The sequence below is a fragment of the Galeopterus variegatus genome, unplaced genomic scaffold (genome assembly GCF_000696425.1).
Source record: "Galeopterus variegatus unplaced genomic scaffold, G_variegatus-3.0.2 Scaffold407, whole genome shotgun sequence".
NCBI classification, from domain to species: Eukaryota; Metazoa; Chordata; class Mammalia; order Dermoptera; family Cynocephalidae; genus Galeopterus; species Galeopterus variegatus.
In genome coordinates this window covers 435,826-449,779 of record NW_007726518.1, presented here as the reverse complement: position 1 = coordinate 449,779, position 13,954 = coordinate 435,826, and the positions used below count along the sequence as shown (strand labels likewise).

The window sequence follows — 13,954 nt, the reverse complement described above, 5'->3', positions numbered from 1 at the left end:
GGAGCGCTGCCGCACTTCCCAAGCGGCGCACTGTAGCAGTGCACCACCGGGCCGGCCCATCCACGAACTTTTTGAAGTACGCTTGCATATATGTGTGTATATATAAAGCATATAGTCTATATGTAGAATATAGAATTCTATATGTATATAGAGTACATACTGGTATGAGACTGAACTTCTCAACTGTTTGAGAATAAGCTGTAGAGATCATGACCCTGTCCCTAAATACTTCAAAGTGTATCTCCTAAAAATAACAGTCTCTTATATAACCAAAGTGCATTTATTAAATTTAAAAAATTAACATCTGATACAATACTCTTATATAGAGTTCATGTTCAAATTTTGCCAGTTATCCTAATATTGTCTTTTATAGCAGTTTTTCCTCCAAGATGTCATGTCTCTGAACACTTCTTCAGCCTTTCATTATCTTTCATTGCCTTCACATTTTTGAAGAGTATAGGCCTGCTGTTTTGTGGACTGTCCTTAAATTTAGGTTTGTCTCAGTGTTTCCTCATGATTCATAAAGTGGTCTGATTGCCCAATTTTCCACTTGTGCATTTTTTGGGATCTGTAGTTGAAAAAAATCTCCTTTTATTAGACATTTAGCAGGCACACTGTTTTTCTTGAGTGAGCCAGCTGTGGTTTTCCAGATGTCCTGCAAATGCCTTACTCTGGGAAATGACTCGCTGAGCCCCAGAAGAGGAAATGTCTGGTTATCAGCAGACCACATAATTGAAAACTATACCCGGGTTCTTAGAGGATGAGCAGGGGAGCTGGGCAGGATCTTTGCCCCATCCAGACCCCAATGAGTGCATTTCAGCCTCCTTCTCTGGGAAGGCTTGGGTGTTGAAAGGTGAAGCTGCCTTGTTTTATCTCCTCCCCACAGTGCCCTCTTCCTCCTGGCCGCTGGAGGGTGCCTTCCGTTCAACGACTCCCAGGTAAGTCCAGGTGAACTCATTCTGCCTTCAAAGTGCCTTTTACTCTCTGAAGCCTGCGTGTATGAGCAGAATTTCCTAGTCCTTCCTTTTAGAATTGGGATACCCCGCCTATACAGAGGCATTCAGAAGCTTTCAGGCTAGGTGACTTTTGGCCCGGGCAACACCTTTTCCCCAGGACTTTGCCTTCTCCCTAAGGCTGTGACAGCATGGCCTGCAGAGCTCTGGCCCCAGGTACAGGTGCATGCAGTCTGCCCTCTATGTGCCTAGTAAATCTGCAAGCCAATGCCTAAATTGCCCCAGCCTTGGGCATTGAGGCAGAGTTGATTTTTCCTCTCCACCTGAGGGCCCCATCTTCTGCAGAGTGATTTTCACTCTGTTATCTGGTGCCGAAGTTGAGTTTTCTTTATGAAGCCCTGAGGACCCACTCCTGCACCCAGTAGTCATCTCATTGCTGGGTTTCTTTTCTTTCTTTTTCCCTCCCTCCTTTTCTCGCTCAGCATAATTAAGTCCCCACCAAGTATCAGGCACTGAGCCAGGCTTTGGGGGCACAAAGACGAAGATTAATCTTTGTCCAGGCAGAAGTCGAAGTCTATTCAGAGCAAAGGGGAAGTAAACAGATGAGTAAAATAGACCATTATCACACAGGGAGGCCAGGGCTCTGCCCCAGGAGGCATGGGGAGCTGTGAAGCACCTAAGGAGACTTGGGGAGGGGAAGTAGGAGCAGCTAACAATTACGGGGAGCCTGCTGTGTGCCAGCCCTGAGCCAGTGCTTAATGTGCCTCATTGTGCTTAAAATCTCACATTTCTGTAAGGATAGGGACAAGTATTATGTCTGTTTCATAGCTAAAGAGTAATGAGGCTCAGAAGTTCCACAGCTAATGAATAAGCAGGGATTTTAAAATTTAACCCCGATCTTTCTGATGCCAGAGCCAGACTTTGCTTATTACACCTAGATGTGGAAGAGCGAGGAGGTGTTAGCCATGAGAAGAAAGCAGGTGAGGCGTTCCACAGCTAATGAATAAGCAGGGATTTTAAAATTTAACCCCGATCTTTCTGATGCCAGATCCAGACTTTGCTTATTACACCTAGATGTGGAAGAGCGAGGAGGTGTTAGCCATGAGAAGAAAGCAGGTGAGGGTAGAGTCCTGGAGGTGTCATGACTATTGTGTGATTCAACTTGATTGAGCACCTACTGTGTGTCTACCCCTGTTCCAATTCCTGCCCTCCTGGAATTTACAATCTAGGGGAGGGTAGGTGGAGATAGAGACAATAAGCAAAGAATAAGTAAAATGGAGGGTGTATCGGATGATACAAAGTTTTACAGAGAATAACAAGGAAGAGAGGAAGAGGAGGGAATCCCCTCAGCTGAGTTGTAGGGGAAGCAGGGAAAATGCAGGTCATCCTTGTTCTCTAGGGAAGGGGATTGTAGATGCGACTGGAGGGGTTGACGGGGGCTTGTCCTGTATAGAGGTCCCTGGGTGTCATGAGTTTGGACTTGAACACAATGCGATGACAGCGTGGGGAATGGGTGCTGGAGGAAGAGCATCCTGTTAGGAAGATGTTGTAGGCAACCGGGTGAGGAACATGGAGGAACTGACTTGAGGACCCAGGAGTCCTGTTTTGTGACCCTCGCCTGGCTCTGTACACTAATGACTAGGGTCTCTGATTGCCACGCTGGATCCTGTTTGTCTGTACTTACAGCCATTTCTTCTTTTTTCAACCCCGTGTTACAGTTTGATCCAGATGGATATTTTTGGGCTGTAATTCACTTATTCTGTTTGGGTAAGTTCTAAAAGAATATTTACTTAAATAATTGACGTTTATTATTTAGACCTTATTGTGTGTCCACTTTTTAGCGACCCTGGACAAAAGGAAAATTAAATCCGAGGTGTCAAGGTTAAAATTAAATGGGCATTTTCTGGGTTGATTTTCTATTTTTGAGCTTTCCTCCAATGTTTCCATTTCCAGTATAGCTCCTTCTTTTTCATGATAAGTATTAAGTAACTCACCATGGCTCAGGTTTTGCTTGTCCAAGTTTACTTGTGGAATGCTGGTTGGTCTTCTCTAAAAATGGTGGGAAGATATCCACAAGTTCGTGTCAAAAATAGTTCCTTTCAGTAGTACAGCAAAAAAAATTTAGGTGGTGAAATAAAAGTACCATTAGATTTTATTTCAAATCATATAAGTTCAGTGTTTCTTGTCTGGAGGCTTAGATGGAAACAACAGTGCCCTGAGTTTGTTAACACAGATCAGAAAAGTTCAGAAATCCACTGGTGATTCCCTTTCTCATGTGAGTCATGTAAAGGAAATAAAAGTTTCGTTAATCATGTCCTTCTGTGGTCATGGAGCTGTCATTGCCCAGCATGCTCTGTGGGTCCCTTGAAGGACTGAACTGCATTATCATGGAGGATTATTGAATTCGCATCCTTGAAACTCTCCAAATTTTGGTCTCCTCCTGTCAGCTATGTGTGATCCTCGTAGGGAAAAGGGGACCAGCAGCTGCACCTTTGGGGGACCTTTTCCATGAGTGTTTTGTGCTTCCCTGGAAGTGTACTGACTTAAGCAGAAGGCTGTGTACAGTGACACATGTGGCTTCATTTTCAGGAGCTTACAGAATACTGCAGAAGTCCCAGAAGCACAGCACGTTAAGGTAAGCTCCTTTGATGAGCTGTCATTTGGTTAGACGTGTTGGAGAGAGTGTTCCCTTCAGCCGCGAGGGCTGCAGACTCAGCCTCAAAGCCATATCTCCTCTGGGTGCTTGGCCCACACAGGCTGAGCCCACCAACGCCTAAAACTAGTCACCCTTGGTGACGTGTGAAGAGGCATGGAGTCTCATCCGCTTTCTTCAAGGACAGCCATTTAGATGGCTTTGTAATGAAATGTGTGTGACCAGCTGCTCTGGGCCCCAACTGACTACATCCGGCTGAGAGAGACAAGTCTTTTTTTTCTTGTTTCCCCAGCCCCTTCCTGACTTGACTCAGTTTAGATCCAGAAGTCTTCCCAGTTACCAGCTCTGTTCTTGGGTAAAATGAGGCCTTTGTTGCAGGCAGTCAATGAATGAAACAGCCTTGGTGAATGTAAATGAAAAAAGATGAGGATTCAGGCCTCAATTGAGCTATGTAGCTAGCTGGCCAGCTGGCTTCTGGGTTTGGGGGCCTAAAGAAAAGGGCTGAAGGGAATGACTCCTGAAAATAGGTCTTACCCTCTGAGAATGTGTGGCTTTCACTCCCTAGGGCACCTTTTGTTCTTTCAATAAAGTGTTTTTGCAGCAAGAAGCCAGGAGAGTTGCCAGATAAAATACAGGATGCCCAGTTAAATTTGAATTTCAGATAAGCAGCAAATACTTTTTTTTGTTTGTTTAAGTATGTACTATGCAATATTTGGAGCATACTTACATTGAAACGTTACTAGTAGTAACATATATACACATAGAATTTATTAATAAAAGATAAATGCTATTTCACGTATTTAAAATACTTTTATTTCTGTTTTATCTTTTTTTCTGCATAGAATTTATTAGTAAGAGATAATGACTATTTTAAGTATTTAGAATACTTCTATTATTTCATGTTTTATCTTTTTTCTCTAACATATATATACATAGAATTTTTTAATAAAACAAAATGACTATTTTATTTATTTAAAACCCTTTTTTTTTTTCTTTTTTTTCTCTCTCTCATTCCTTAGTGACATTGACCAGCAGTACTTAAACTATATATCCAGGTAAGGATAATTTACATTTTTAAAGAATGCATATCCTTCTAGAGCTAATGGATTTTTGTTTTCCAAATATTTTGATTAGAGGGTTCTGAGCCAATGTGCCTGCCAGGAATGCTGGTAAAATAACTTGTGAGGTGACTAGAACTGAGGAAACGAAATAGTAGTCCTGCCCTTAGACTAGACAAGAGGGGCCTTTGTCTGAACTTGGGAGGGCCACACCCCTCCCCATGGGGAGTGGTGTCTGTGAGGCTAAGGGACATATCATCTGGAGCCCACACCCTCACTGCTAGACTGCCCTGGAATCCCTTACCTGGGTGGCCCTGAGCTCAGTTCCAGGGCTTCCCTGGATCTGTCTTCCCAACTTATTCCTAGGCCCAAGGGGTGTCCCAAGGGAGGCTTGTAGTGGGGGTGGGGGGGTGGAGATGAAGGGTGGCCTTGCAGGCCGAGCTGTCCACACACATGTGTGAGGCCCTCAGGTGCAGGAGGAGCCTGAGGTGGAAAGAGAAGAGTTGGCAGTTTGGAGCCAGAGGCTGCCTATGCTGCCACATTCTGACTTGAAGCTTCAGGGAGTCCAGGAATGCAGCATTTTAATCTGGACTTCACATTGCTTCAACGGTATATTTGTTAAGGTAGAATCAAGTTTGAGGCTTGATTAATAACTTTAAATAGGGTATATGGATTTCTTGCCATAGCCATTCCAAACCAAGCAGGGGTCAGCCTGCTAAATAGAATAGCTGGGATTGTTCTTAGATTTTAGCAGTCTCAGACAGGGCACTGCAGGGGCCTGACTGAGAAACAGTAAGATTTGCTCCTGAGAACCCAAGGTTGCCTCATGCAGCTACTTCCAGTGAAGAGGACCGAGGTTGGAGATGCACCTCAGCATTTGGTCATGCTGATTTCTGGAGGAAGTCACTCAGCTTAAATTGCTCAACATGAGCTGTACATTCCCTTTGCAGATAAAGCTTATAAATATCGGTATTTATTCAGATGCCTTTTTGCAAGCAAGATACACCCCAAGCATGGCTGCGGGCCTCTTCTGTACTCAGCTGAAAACACCCATTAGCTCCTCTGTGCTCTGACCCACCAGCTGTCTTCCAAGAGACTTTTCTGAAAACAGAGGGCTCCTAGTGTTTACAGTGTTTCTACCCATTAGCTCCTCTGTGCTCTGACCCACCAGCTGTCTTCCAAGAGACTTTTCTGAAAACACAGAGGGCTCCTGGTGTTTACAGTGTTTCCATGACATTGGGCCACTTTAGGCAGTTCTTTTTCTCCAAGCAGCCAAGGGATAAGGGATATGGAAAGACGGTCCTCCTGTCTTCTCCCGCTCCCCCCAGCTCCCTCACCTCTGCGAGGGCATTTATTGCCGGGAGCATGTGGCTGAGGCTGTGGCACGCCCACCAAAGCCCCGACTCTGTTTCCAAGTCTTTTTTTCAGTACAAGTGATTAAGATGTGCAGATCAGAACGAGGGCCACTGTTCGATTTCCTACTGCTGCTGGACACTGAGGGCTTGGCCTCCGGAAGCCTGCAGTCCGCTCCGATGTATGGGCTGTCCTTGTGTGCTGGCCCAGAGGGCTGTCTGCCAGGGCAAAGTATTGTTCTGAGCTCTCAGTTTGAGAGAGGCAAGTAGTGGGTGGTCTCTACCTTTGGCACACACCACTATTTTCTTGAGGATCTATTTGCTCCCTGGCCCTGACTTTTTGGTGTTTCTAATTTAGATAGAGGGATAAGTCACAAGATAGGGTGAAAGGGTGAAGGAGAAAATAAAGGGAAGGTCATATGTGGGGCTGAAGATAAGTGCAACTTCTAAAAATGGGTATGGCTTTGATCTGCCTTTTGGGGAATCTTGGTAATGTATCAGGAATAAATATTATGGGATGTACTCGTAGCACCATTTCTTTTTAAGATGAGGCAGACTTTAGTCTCCCCCAGTCTATTAAATAGAAAATTGCCATAATGTTACTCATTCACACTCCACCTCCTTATTTTGTAGATGAGATTGTGTCTGTGTCAAAGGGAAATAGGTGTTCTCTCTAGGGTATGACTTAGTGACACAGAAAAAAGTGTGTTGGAGTTTAACATGTGGAGATTATATTTTCCCATTTTATTTCCTAGGAGCATAGGGATGTTTTCTATTTTGTTCACTGCTGTATTTCCAGATATTAGAACAGTATCTGACATATATTAGGCACTCAATAAATATTTACTGAATGAATGAATTTAAAAAGCCTGCTGCTTATCTGGCATGATATGACTTTTATATTAGTATAATTTTCTTATTAAAATTCACATGTAATTTATATTCTTAGAACTATAGGTTGCTTCAAGCTATATTTCTCTTCAAACATATTTTCACCACAAATACACCTGGAGGTGATTAAGTGCATTCAGAAAACATATTGAGCACCTGCTGTATGTATGACACTGCTAGACACTTGGGATCCAGAGATGAATAAAATATGGTCTTGCTCCCAAAGAGGCCACACGAGGAATTAGGAGTGGTTTAACACTACTTGCAATATTCAAACAGGGACTGGAGAATCAACTCTTTCATTTAATTGTTTCTTCTTATTTCTACCCTCTAATATTTTATTTTAGGATTACCTTTTGGGGTGATTCTGATGATGGGATTTGGGGTACTATGGCAGGCCCTCAGAGATATTTTGGGATGGGAAGAGGTCTGTCATGTCCTGCCATAGGACCAGTAAGTTTTGCTCCTGAAGTTATAACCAAAAGGGGAACCAGGGAGATATAATAATGGAGTACGCACAGGGTATGTGTCTTCCAAAGGAAGACAAGTTTCAAGCAAAGACATCGTCTGTGCAGAGGACCAGTCATCGCAGTGTCTCCAGTCTTGTTTATAGTGTGTGTGTTTTTTACAGCTACCTGTAAACACTATCTTAAAAACCACAATATGTGGCTCTTCTCCATTGCCTTTCTCCTGAACCCCCTCTCTTCCTGCCTCTGCCCACGCTGCTGCTGCTCTGGGGACCATCAGAGAACTTGTGCTTTAGAGGTGGAGCAAAGGAAAAGCCTGAGAAAACCAGAAATGAAGCAGAGAGATAAGCCCAGCAGTAGGGCAGAGCCCGCGGGCTGACAGTGGTTTCCCTCCCTCAGCCATCTCCCTACACACTGCCTACAGTGTCACCACCAACTAGAGATGCCTTGCGATGGTTCCCAGTCCCATGCACCTTACAGCCACTGAGGCTGTAACAGAAAAACAACTGCTGCCTGGACCTTTGGGGAAAGGTTCTTATTTAAGCCAGGATGCTGAGCTGTTCTGATGTGCAGCTGGGGTTGAGAACCAAAGTAGGCCATCCAGCCCTTTTTAAAAAATAATTCTCTTCTGTACTTAGATAAGTTTATTCTTAACCTCTAACTAGATCAGCTGCCTGGATGGCATCGAGTTTTGATGGAAGAGTGTGCAGAAGGTGGGGGATCTGGGTACTGTGAAGATACAGTAGAGGGGTGGGAGATGGGAGAGCTTCCTAGAGGGGAAGGTGGGAGGGTGCCAGGGTGCACATGGCTCGCATCAAAGGGACACCCCTTCACGTTCTCCTTTTCCTCCCTCCTCCCCTCTGGCATCTGTTGAAAATCAGTGCAGGCAGTGTTCAGCCACTTGGTGGATGGGATGGGTCATTTTGTGCACTTACCTTTTTAGAAATTTACCTCCTACACAGTTAATTTTGTGGCACAAAAATATTTAGCTCACACCTACAGCTAGCTTTTAGATTGCAACCTATTTGTAATTTGGAGTTTGCATTATTTAACTTACAGATACTCTTGGTAAATAGGTGAGTATGATAATAATTAGGATCAACTGGGTTCAAGAAAGTGACACCGCTGACCGCCAGGTAGGACATAGATTCTGTCTGTCCCAAGGATGGATTCAATCCTCTTGCCAAAACAGGAGGCATTTCAAGAGATTCTCACTCTCTCTGAGGGGTTAGATTCAGGCAGAATGAGACCAGTCAGTGCTTTTAGGCAAATCAACTATTTCTAAGTACAATGGGTAGAAATTTATATTATTGTTTTTTCACTCCTGGCGAAGTTTTCTTGACTACTTTGCTGTATCTTTTGCAGTGTGGTGCTCCTGGCATTTGCATCTCATCCCACAGGTAAATGCCATTTGAATGTTATTTTGTTTGTTTTAGATTGCCCATTCAACTCAGTGGGCATGTCTCTGAGAGATATTTTTTAAAAGAATATGGTCGCTTTCAGAGTGTCAAACTGGGAGGTTACAAATGGCTCACTTATTTGAAACTGCTCTTAATAACCCATGATGTAATATTGCACGGGAATTTATTCTTTTTCTCTCTTGAATTTGGTTGTCTTTGTTTTCATTTGGTGCGATCTCAGATGTACAGACAGGTTTATTACCTGCTGAGTAAACCAGAGCTTGTTTTTCCCTCTTCCAAAATTCCTTCTCCAAGCATCCACAATTGCTCATCAATTTTAGTGCTAAAGGATTTGGTGAAAAAGTTCAAATTTAGCTAGAAGCTGACCTCATTTCATAAAATTTTAACATGTGTCACCATCCATTTTTTGGAATTCCAGATTATAGACAACAAATTTTGAAACTCACCTTCATCCCATTGCTGTCTCAGTTACTCTATAGTTGGTTTTCAGATTTAGGAATTGCCTACAATACTCTATTCCATTGTGGCTTTTTACTCTGAAAGGCTTTGAAGTTGATGCCAGAGATAAAACAATAACGTGTGTATGTGTGGCGTGGTTGGAAACACACATGTTCCTCGTGGCATGGTAGAGTGCGGTGGAAAGAGCAGAAGGGTTGGAACCTCTCTTGCCTCCTCCACTGAGTGGCCATAGACCTGTTTTCTTTTTTTAACTAATGTTTATTCACTACTCGCTGTGCATAAGGCATTGCCCAGGCTCTCAGGGTCTCAGTTTTCTCATCTGGAGAATGAGAAAGGCGGACTGGATTATTTCTAAAGCACCTTCTAGCTCTCATCTTGTGCCCAAAACAATGGCTGCTTTATGCTGGTGTTTTTAGCTGCTTCAGACTTTTTGAACAAGTATCCTCAGAGAACTGTCAATTGTGACTCAGGAGTAATGTTTCTAGGTTGTATGTGACATATTTGAACCCACATCTCATAAGGATAATTTGAGTTAATTTTTTCTTAATTCATTACTCTCCACTTGCCCACACTGAAGCCACCTGCTTTTGTCTGCCTGGTGACATCTCAAGACTCAAGTTTGCTGTTCAGTGCCCTCTCCACTGACATTTGTTGAAAACCCATCCTCGTGAAAGGATAAATCCTATGAAGCCATGCCGTTAACCCTAAACAGTTTCTGCTTACCCGCTCTGCCGATTGTCTGCCTTCCAGTCATGTCTCTTGTCATTCCTTCATGTAGACAGGTGGTTGTCCCCTCACAGATATTTAAGAGCCTGCTAAGTGTCCTCCCTCTTTGAAATGTGCTTTTTTCAAAGGTCTTTGGAAAGTTACGTTCGCTGTTTCTTGATTTACATGTTCATTTACTTCCTGAATTATTTCTATTGGACTTTGGCAAATAACTTTTACTTCAAGAAATCATTTTGCCCTTCAACCAAGAGGTGATGCTTGTTCATTGGTTACGCTCATGATTATCAGAGTGGGAAAGAATCTTAGTGATTATTCCAGGTGCTACCAAATTTTACAAGTGAGGAAATTGAAGCCCAGAGGAGTTAAGTGACGTGACCTAGATGATACAGAGTGGGTGAGTAGAAGAGGGAGACTGGAGTTTAGGTCTCATGACCCTCTTTCCAGGTTTTTTCCCCCTAAAAATGCTGCTTTTTCAGTGATCTTGTACTTTATTATAAAGTATCCCAAGCAAGTGAATACTTTTGTATGGAAATTTCTACATTTCTTTCTGGAGCTTCTCTTGGTTTCGGGGCATTTTATCTACCAGTTTCCAAGTTGGTGTCTGCTGGTAATAGTGGCCAGTGGTCTGACATTTTACCTTGAGCTGTTGCTAAACTTTTAAGTCCGTACAAGAATACCTTGGGAATGCTGCTTTTTCAGTGATCTTGTACTTTATTATAAAGTATCCCAAGCAAGTGAATACTTTTCTATGGAAATTTCTACATTTCTTTCTGGAGCTTCTCTTGGTTTCGGGGCATTTTATCTACCAGTTTCCAAGTTGGTGTCCGCTGGTAATAGTGGCCAGTGGTCTGACATTTTACCTTGAGCTATTGCTAAACTTTTAAGTCAGTACAAGAATACCTTGGGCTCTTAGTTACTCTCTGGGAACACAAAGTGGTCAGCAGCCTAAGACTGTAGACTGGCCTGGGCAGAAGAGTAATTTAAAGTAGGCTTCCATTTCTTTTTGAGGTGTTAAAAATGTTCTGGAATTAGATAGTGGTGATGGTTGCACATCTCTGTGAATATACTAAAAACCACGGAAGTGTATACTTTAAAAGGGTTAATTATAGGTCCACAAGAAAATGTGTGCGTTGGGGGGAAGAAATCTCTCTGATTTGAGAACCTATTTGGAGCTTAGTTATGCCACAAGAGGATACTTGCAAGGATTACTTTTCTTTCACATTATATTTTAAAATTAAAAAAAAGAAGAATGGACACCAGGTGCCCACCTCCCATTCTTTCTCCTGCTGGCTTCAGTCCTAGCACATGGTAAATGATCCAGGATTGGCCTGCAGTGGGCAGCTCAGGGCGAATACCTTGGGATCTTAGTTACTCTCTGGGAACACAAAGTGGTCAGCAGCCTAAGACTGTAGACTGGCCTGGGCAGAAGAGTAATTTAAAGTAGGCTTCCATTTCTTTTTGAGGTGTTAAAAATGTTCTGGAATTAGATAGTGGTGATGGTTGCACATCTCTGTGAATATACTAAAAACCACGGAAGTGTATACTTTAAAAGGGTTAATTATAGGTCAACAAGAAAATGTGTGCGTTGGGGGGAAGAAATCTCTCTGATTTGAGAACCTATTTGGAGCTTAGTTATGCCACAAGAGGATACTTACAAGGATTACTTTTCTTTCACATTATATTTTAAAATTAAAAAAAAGAAGAATGGACACCAGGTGCCCGCCTCCCATTCTTTCTCCTGCTGGCTTCAGTCCTAGCACATGGTAAATGATCCAGGATTGGCCTGCAGTGGGCAGCTCAGGGCGTTGCATAGCCTGTGGGATTCGTCAGAGAGCGCCTTGGCACATGCTCTTGAAGGAATCCTGTCTGCGGCTTTGGTTTGTTGCAGTTTCCTGCTAGCTGAGGTGGTGTCACTGAAGAGGCCAGGAATAGAAAGTTGGGCTTCTGAGGATTTTGCTGGGCCAGTGATACTGGCTGTGCCTCTCATGTAAATAGCAGAGGTGGTTGTGGCCTCCCTTGCTATAAGTAGCTGAGGCTCCCCAGCCAAGAGATGTAGGGTTCAGGAGTCCTGCAGACCTCGGTAGCCCTCATAGCAGGGCTCCTGCAAAAGCGCTGGGGAAGGTATAGGGTTATGTACAGACTGGTTGCAGCCTTCCAAAAGAAGCCAGACACTTCCATGTACCAAGTTCAGTATCTAACCCATGAGCATCCCAGGGAAACACTGTAAAATCACACCTACTTCTACATGTATTAAGTGATGTGAAAGCATGTTCTTTTTATAAAGGTGTTCTATGTGTGATCCCCATGGTCATGTTTGTTACTTTCTTAGAACTTTTACAAACTGTTTCAAAGTTTGTGTGTCTGCTTCTCCTTTCACCTCTTGTCAGTGGAGCGCCGCTGACTTAAAGCCTTGGTAGATGTGGAGTTTGTCCGTGGTACCTGCTTGGATGAGGGCTACTGAGTAGCAAAACAATCTTGACTAGAGTAGTGAAGCTGCTTATGAAATCCAAATGAGAAGAGACTGTCCAGGTTTTGATCAGATTTAACTTTTACAAGCTCTCAGGGCCACTGCAAACAGTTGTGGTCTATGTAGACAGTGGCCTGTCCTTTGAAGTTGTGTAGCGCGCAACTTGTGCAACTGTAAGCATTGCCCACTGCTTCAAAAAGCACTCGAGAATAGTAAAGTGCTTCATTAGTTTGTTAGAGTGAATAAGTACTATCTAAGGCAGGTCCATATTAAGGTAATAATTTGGTGTGAGAGATGATGGAAGCTCAGAATCTAGAAGACCCTTGGTAGGTCAGTTGCCCTACACTCACTGATGGTTCCTGATGATGTTTTCTCATAGTAGTATACAGTTGACTACAAAGTTTCAGCAAATAAAACAGCTAAGAAAGATTTCTCTTCTCCATAACTATTCAAGGTCTACTCTTATTGAGTGGCTCCAATTCTTGCCAATTTGTTAGCTTTCCGATTGGACCCATGTGTAGTCTAGCCCATTTTTAAGATAGAACACTACTCTTTCCCACTTGCTTATTACACTCTCCATCTAGAAAGTCCTCTGTGGGGCCCGAGTGTGGGTTGGGGAGAGCTGTCTTCCTGATTCCCCACCTGCCCTAGTTAAGACACAGTGAGAGTCAAGGTCTATAGGTACAGTCTTTTTTTGAAGAATCTGTTAATACTTTCTGAAATTTTAAAGTGGGGCTTCATTTTTTTGGTTGTTCTTACCCCTTCTTTTGTTATTTATGTCTTCATTATTTGGTAGCGCTTTAAAAACATTTTAAAATTGAGATATAATTTACATACATGAAATACACATATCTTAAATGTACAGCTCGATCTACTTTAGCAAATGTACACACCTGTGTAATTCACACCCCTATCAAGATAGAGAACATTTCTGTCCCTACAGAAAGTTTCTTGAAGCCCCTTCCAAGCCACTCCTCGCCCACCACCGGGGCCACTACTGATCTGATTTCTATTATCATGGATAAGTTCGGTCTGTTCTAGAGCCTCATATAAGTGGAATAATCAGTTAAGTATTTTTTGGGTCTAGCTCTTACATTCAGAGTAGTGTTTAGAGATTCATCCATGTTGTGTATATCACCAGTTTGTTCCTTGCTGTTGCCGAGTAGCGTTTCATTGTGTAAACATACCACGTTTTATCTGTTCACCTGTTGATGCCCCCCTGGGCTGCTCCCAGTTTGTGACTATTTTGAGTATCCAAAAAGCTACTAAGAACATTCTCATAGAAGACTTTTTTTGTGCTTATGTTTGCATGTCTGCCAGATGAATCCCTAGGGGTAGGATTACTGGGTCTTAGAGTACATTTGACTTCCTAAGGAAGTGCCAGTTTTCCAAAGTGTGTGTGCCATGCATTCCCACCCAGCAGTGTTTGAGAGTTCTACTTGCTGCACATCCGTACTGACGTGGGTGTTGTCAGTCTTGTCTTAGCTGTTCTGGCAGGGGTGTAACT

The 13,954-nt window shown here is 43.1% G+C and overlaps 1 protein-coding gene across 1 annotated transcript in view; it reads left to right on the top strand.

Moving 5' to 3' along the window:
• The window catches only part of TMEM241 (transmembrane protein 241), a 123,991-nt gene that overhangs the window by 46,468 nt on the left and 63,569 nt on the right, over positions 1 to 13,954 (top strand). The window contains exons 7-11 of the mRNA XM_008568407.1: positions 887 to 938; positions 2,672 to 2,720; positions 3,543 to 3,588; positions 4,626 to 4,661; positions 8,740 to 8,774. Coding sequence (XP_008566629.1) covers positions 887 to 938; positions 2,672 to 2,720; positions 3,543 to 3,588; positions 4,626 to 4,661; positions 8,740 to 8,774 — 218 coding nt within the window. The remainder of the gene's footprint in view (positions 1 to 886; positions 939 to 2,671; positions 2,721 to 3,542; positions 3,589 to 4,625; positions 4,662 to 8,739; positions 8,775 to 13,954) is intronic.